This window comes from Balaenoptera ricei, chromosome X (genome assembly GCF_028023285.1).
Source record: "Balaenoptera ricei isolate mBalRic1 chromosome X, mBalRic1.hap2, whole genome shotgun sequence".
Lineage (NCBI taxonomy): Eukaryota > Metazoa > Chordata > Mammalia > Artiodactyla > Balaenopteridae > Balaenoptera > Balaenoptera ricei.
This window is the reverse complement of record NC_082660.1, coordinates 92,064,699-92,070,256: the sequence shown is the minus strand read 5'-3', so window position 1 is coordinate 92,070,256 and position 5,558 is coordinate 92,064,699. Positions and strand designations below refer to the sequence as shown.

Sequence of the window (5,558 nt, the reverse complement as noted above, 5' to 3'; positions counted from 1 at the left end):
TATATATATATATATATTTGTATTTTCTGATTACAAAATAGTGTAGCTTGAGTCAATAAAAAAAGGAAGGACCGACGAAAGCAAACATAAATATATTAAAAATACTAACAAAAATCTCACTGCTACTTGGGCTTTTCTTCCCCGCCCCTCCGCTTAATTTTGGTGCAGAGACTGGTTGTGGGAAAGGGTAGAAATTAAGAAAGAGAGGACAGGAGCTTCAGAGCCAAGGAAAGGATAAGACATTTCCCCCAAAAGAAGTATAAGTAATGATAGACCCAGGAAAAGATGCTGCCCCTTCCTGTAATTAGAGAAAGGCAAATGCAAACACCAGAGAGCCATGGTCACTTCTGGTTTCTGGTATTGTTACAGAGGAAAAGAGTGACAGGGCCCAGTGTGATGGGGGGAGGTACGGGGCAGGCTGGCGCCTGCCGCACTGCTTGTGGGAGTGGAAGTTGGGGGCCAGAGCTCACTGGTGACGTGGTCGTCACGTGACCAAGAGCTGCCTAGAGCAGAAGTACTGCTAGTCGCCTCCGTCTGGGTACCAGCCCCCTATCACACTGCAGGCGTGTGAGGGAAGAAGGAAAGTAGCCCCGGACCGTGCAGATCGGTATGAGCGTGGGCTCTGCTTGGAGGGAGATGGGATGGGAGAAGGCCAAGAGCGCCACGGATCCACGTTCGGGCCGATGGGGGCTGTGTCCCCTTCTCGCCTACTTTCTAAATACTGCCGCCGCCCCCACCCGCCCCATGCCCATTTTAGTAGAGAGAGACCTGGCGGACTTCGGGCGGCGGGTGAGGGGAGTGAATGGCTGGTACAGAGACTCTGAGGAAAGAAAGGTTCCACAATCAGGGCACTCGTGTCCCGAGTGCCGCTCCGTCCACCAAGCACTCCGTCCCCTCGGTCCCCCGTCTGTCTGCAGGTTTGTAGATCTGTTGGCCAGTAGGTCGCCGGGAAAAGTCGCGGCGAGCGAAGGACCAAAGTGCCTGGGGACCGTGCAGGTCGGTGTGAAGGTGGGATGAGCCCTGGCCCCTGGGTGGGGGTGGCGGTGGGGATGGCGCAGAGGGGGTGCTGGGATCGGTGCGGGCCGGGTCCGAGTCGCCCCCTCCCGGCCCCTTCTTTCTCCACACCCCCTCCCATTTCAGTGCAGGGAAAGGGGTGTGGCGGCCTTTGCTGGGGAAATGGCGGACGCCAAGGGGGGTGGGGCGGGGAAGCCCGCGTTAGGAAAGTCAGGAGGGTGTGAGAAATATTTTAAACTCAAAGGCTGGAAATTCAGAAAAGCGGGTACTGGGACCTGTGTTCTCAGTGCTGATCCATCCACTACACTTTCAGTTCCCCAAAGGCGGCTGTCTTTCCATCTGTCCTTCTGCCAGACTGTCCGTCAATCACTGTGGAAGGCGCACTGACCACAGAAGACAAGAGAAGGAGAAGGAATTTACCTGACTTTGGTAGAGGTTGGTGGGAGAGACTGCCTCTGAGTCTTTGGGGGTGGGGGTGTGGTGGAGGAGGAGACTACCTGAGGGTTAGCCTCTCCTGTCACCCTCCTGGCTGTCACAGCCCAGTCCCACCTCCTGCCCTTCTCTGTAGGCCCTAGAAGAGAAATGGTGGGTCCTGAGGGTAGACAGAGGATGACAGAAAAGAACAAAGAAATAGTTGCCAAATAATCCACCTCTCTCAACCAGAACTCAAACCCCACTCTGTCTGCCTGGTGAGGCACAAATCCAGGCACAGCCCAAAGCCCTAATATTATTTTTCACCCATAGATTCATCACAAGAGAGCCTCAGGAGCCTGGGATAGGCTGAAGACGTCTCCCCTCCACCATCATTCAGGTGGAGCCTTAAGAACACTCTTCATTCGGGTGGAGCAAGGCCCTCTCCTGTCCTGCCCCCAGGCTGGCACGGACCTGAGCATGGGCCGGGCTCGGGAAGTGGGTTGGATGGCGGCAGGACTGATGATTGGGGCAGGTGCCTGCTACTGCGTTTACAAACTAACCATAGGAAGAGATGACAGTGAGAAGTTGGAGGAGGAGGAAGAGGAATGGGATGATGAACAGGAGCTGGATGAGGAAGAGCCTGAGATTTGGTTTGATTTCACAACTATGGCTCGGCCCTGGAGTGAGGATGGGGATTGGACTGAACCTGGGGCCCCTGGTGGCACCGAGGACAGGCCTTCAGGTGGGGGCAAGGCCAACCGAACACATCCGGTAAAACAGCGCCCGTTCCCTTATGAACGTAAAAATACTTGGAGTGCTCAAAGCTTTAAAAATTTCAGTTGTGTTCTTGGCCTCTCCAAGTGCCCTTTCATTCAGGGAAAAGTGTTGTTAGCTCAGCCCAGGGACACTGGTTTTTCATTTAGCCACGATATCAATAGTCATTTGGCCAGCCTCTCCATTGCTGGAAACACGATCCCTATTCCCGACCCTGCTGTTGAGGCTTTCTGTGCCCCGGATGACTTGAATGCCAGTGTTGCAAATCAGGGCCAGATTAAGATGTACATCAACGAAGTGTGTCGGGAGACTGTGTCACTTTGCTGCAACTCATTTCTGCAGCAGGCCGGATTAAATTTGTTAATAATCATGACAGTTATTAATAACATGCTTGCCAAGTCCGTTTCAGGCTTGAAGTTTCCTTTGATACCAGAGGGAAGTGAATGTGCTGAGGGGCACGTTGTGAAACCCTTGATGGGTTTGTCTGAAAAGCCAGTCTTGGCGGGGGAGTTGCTGGGAGCCCAAATGCTGCTCTCCTTCCTGTCCCTCTTTATCAGGAACGCAAACAGACAGCTTCTCCCAGAAATCCCGGCCTCTTAAATGGCCCCCTCCAACAGGATGGGACTGATCCACCCCGAACCAAAACCCGATCAGTGAACACACACTTGTGTTCTCAATCAAAGACTCTGCAGCGGGTGCTATTGAAGATCCAGCCTTAGCCAATAGCCCTATCTCCGGGTGAAAGTTACACTTGCTAAATCCAGGACCACTCTCTTGCTGGCCAGGCAGGGGTTCCCACAGAGCTCTGAGTAACCTCTTGGTTTTGCAGTCTGCAGGCAGTGCGCATTGTAAATTGCTCCCTTGCAGCCTTCTTCCTGTGGTAAAGGGATCATTTCAGCTGTGTGGTGAAAGAACAACATTTTCTAGCCTGACAAGGGATGCCTTGCCTGTGGTGGTCTCCCTGTCTAAGCTGGACCACCTTGTGGAGGCCAGACCCATGTGGGAGCTTGTGCCGAAAATGCATTGGTTGCTGCGTAGGTTGAATTCTTTTTCATTTACTCTCTTTTCTTCACGAGCCTATGGATGGTAAACCTATTCAGCAAAACATGTACACTCCCCTTCTGTGAGCTGTACTGACTCAGCCTCGTCCACCAAGTCTGCATTTTTATGTATCACCAATAAAGCTGTGTGCTTTAACTGGCAAAAACGAGACATGGTACTTGTCTTTGAGTTTATAGTCTGCGTGAAGAGGAAGCCCAAAATACACGATCAGTGCTAACTAACTGGGGCATTTGCTCCTGAAAAATGTCCCCCTAGCGGTGCCCACAGGAGGCAGGGGAAGAGATGGGCTGCAGGGTTCAGGATAAGCTCCCAGAAGGGGCTGGGGGCGGGGACGGGGCAGGGGAATGGGGTGGAGGGTGGAATTAAGAAGGACTGTTGGGAGGACTAAAGGAGACAGCACCTGTGAAGCAGGCAGCACAGTGCCTGATGCAGAGGAATCCTTCCCTCGATGAAGGTGTCTTTCCTCGCCTGCTGGCCTAGAGAGGAAGGTCAGTATCCTTGAGGTTTTGCCTACACATCCTTGGGGGCCACAGGGCAACCCAGCCCTGCACAATTTAGTGCACAGTTATAGCAGTAACAGTTGCTACTTGCTGAGTGCCTGCTTTGTGTTCTCTCTCCTGAGAAGCAGCTGTGAAACCTACTTCCAGGCCCCCTCCCTTCCTTGGGATGCCAAGCTCAAATTCCTGGCTGAGTGAAAAGGCTTGGCCGTTGCTTCCTCTGGGGAACCTCCTTTCTGCCCTATCCCTGGTACTTCTGTGGGATCCAGGAAGGGGACAGTGGAGGCCTCCGTGAATCCCCGAAGGGGTGGGAGGGCAGATGCTGAGGGGCGTGGCATGGCCATGGCTGGTCCATCCATCAGGAGACATATTCATGCCCTCCATCCAAGCCCCTGGCACCCCTTGGAGGAAAGGAAGAACGCAGCCCTGCGCACTGAACCACTCCATGAATCTGGGCAACTCATTCCACCACCCCGTCCCAACATTTCCAGACCCCTCCCAGCAAGCCTCAGCCCCTGCATCACCAAAGCCAGGTTCCCTGCGTGTTTTTTTTTTTTTTTTAATTAATTAATTAATTTATTTATTTATTTTTGGCTGTGTTGGGTCTTCGTTTCTGTGCGAGGGCTTTCTCCAGTTGCGGCGAGCGGGAGCCACTCTTCATCGCGGCGCGCGGGCCTCTCGCTGCTGTCGCGGCCTCTCTTGTTGCGGAGCACAGGCTCCAGACGCGCAGGCTCAGTAGCCGTGGCTCACGGGCTTCGTTGCTCCGCGGCATGCGGGATCCTCCCAGACCAGGGCTCGAACCCGTGTCCCCTGCATTGGCAGGCAGACTCTCAACCACTGCGCCACCAGGGAAGCCCTCCCTGCGTGTTTTTGATGTGTCGTGAAATGGTTCTCTTCCTCAAAGCCCTGGCTAACAGAGGGGACAAGAAGCTTCCTTTGGGCAGTGCTGCTTCTGAGCCCGGTGCCCTCTCCTGGTCTCCCTGGGATGAGACTCTGGGCCACTGCTCCCTGGGCATCAGCTGTGTACAAGTGCTCTGCCTTCTGACTGCCCTCCTCCATACAGAGCATAGTTTTATTTCACATTTTTAGTTTTTTTCCAATGTTTTCCTCCCTTCCCCTGGAGTTTGGGGGGCAGGTGGGTTGCCACTCTCCTGCTGGTACTCATCCACCCCACAGTTTGGGCTGACTAGTAGCCATGGGTGCCTGCCAGGGACTCTGCCCCTCCCCAGGCCCTGGGGCCTTGACTGGCCAGCATGTGACTGTGGTTGCTGCGACATCACACCCCCAGCAATGCTCACCCCGCCGGGGCTTTGTTTGCTGGCTCTGGGGCCCTGTCTTGTTTTCAAAGAGCTGCTAACGTGGTCCCCCCTTTCTCCCAAGCCAGCCTCAGGTGGGCTGGGCAGTCTGTTTCCCACGCAGGATTGCCCTGCGGGCAGCCCCGCATCCGCTCGTCCCAGTGGAGCCTGCTGGCCGATGGTGTCTTCAGCGACACCTTATTGCTCAGCCTCTGTGATCTCAGCCCAAAGGCAGAGCACTTCTCCTTCCTCCTGGCTCGGGGTCCCAGATTAACACGTGCTTCCCTCCCGCTCTGCACTCTGCCGAGTCCCCGTTTTGAGTCCTGCCACAGGCAGTAGGTCCACCATCTCCCAGGCAGGCATTTGGCGCTTTCAAGCCACAGCTGACTCCTATCGCAGGGAGGGCCTCGGAGACCTTCTGCCCGTCTCCTGAGCAGTTCTGTCACAGGGCAGCCTGCCAGCATTGACGGGTCTCCACGGTGTGGTCTTGGCCCAAGTCAAG

At 54.7% G+C, this 5,558-nt stretch overlaps 1 protein-coding gene across 4 annotated transcripts; it reads left to right on the top strand.

The window, feature by feature from the left end:
- Positions 1 to 497: 497 nt before the first annotated feature.
- LOC132357012 (protein ARMCX6-like) lies at positions 498 to 3,412 on the top strand. 4 transcript variants are annotated; one of them, XM_059910327.1, is made up of 4 exons: positions 498 to 607; positions 918 to 996; positions 1,328 to 1,443; positions 1,759 to 3,412. In XM_059910327.1, the coding sequence occupies exon 4, from the start codon at positions 1,906 to 1,908 to the stop codon at positions 2,800 to 2,802; it is 897 nt and encodes a 298-aa protein (XP_059766310.1). In that variant the 5' UTR covers positions 498 to 607; positions 918 to 996; positions 1,328 to 1,443; positions 1,759 to 1,905; the 3' UTR covers positions 2,803 to 3,412. The 4 variants fall into 4 exon arrangements, with proteins under 4 accessions (XP_059766310.1, XP_059766307.1, XP_059766309.1 ...); XM_059910324.1 differs by having other exon boundaries at positions 1,328 to 1,449; XM_059910326.1 differs by having other exon boundaries at positions 918 to 1,008; positions 1,328 to 1,449.
- The last annotated feature ends 2,146 nt before the right edge of the window (positions 3,413 to 5,558 follow it).

Excerpts from the sequence above, each read along its gene's own strand:
- LOC132357012 (XM_059910328.1), top strand. The coding sequence starts at position 1,906 with ATGGGCCGGGCTCGGGAAGTGGGTTGGATGGCGGCAGGACTGATGATT.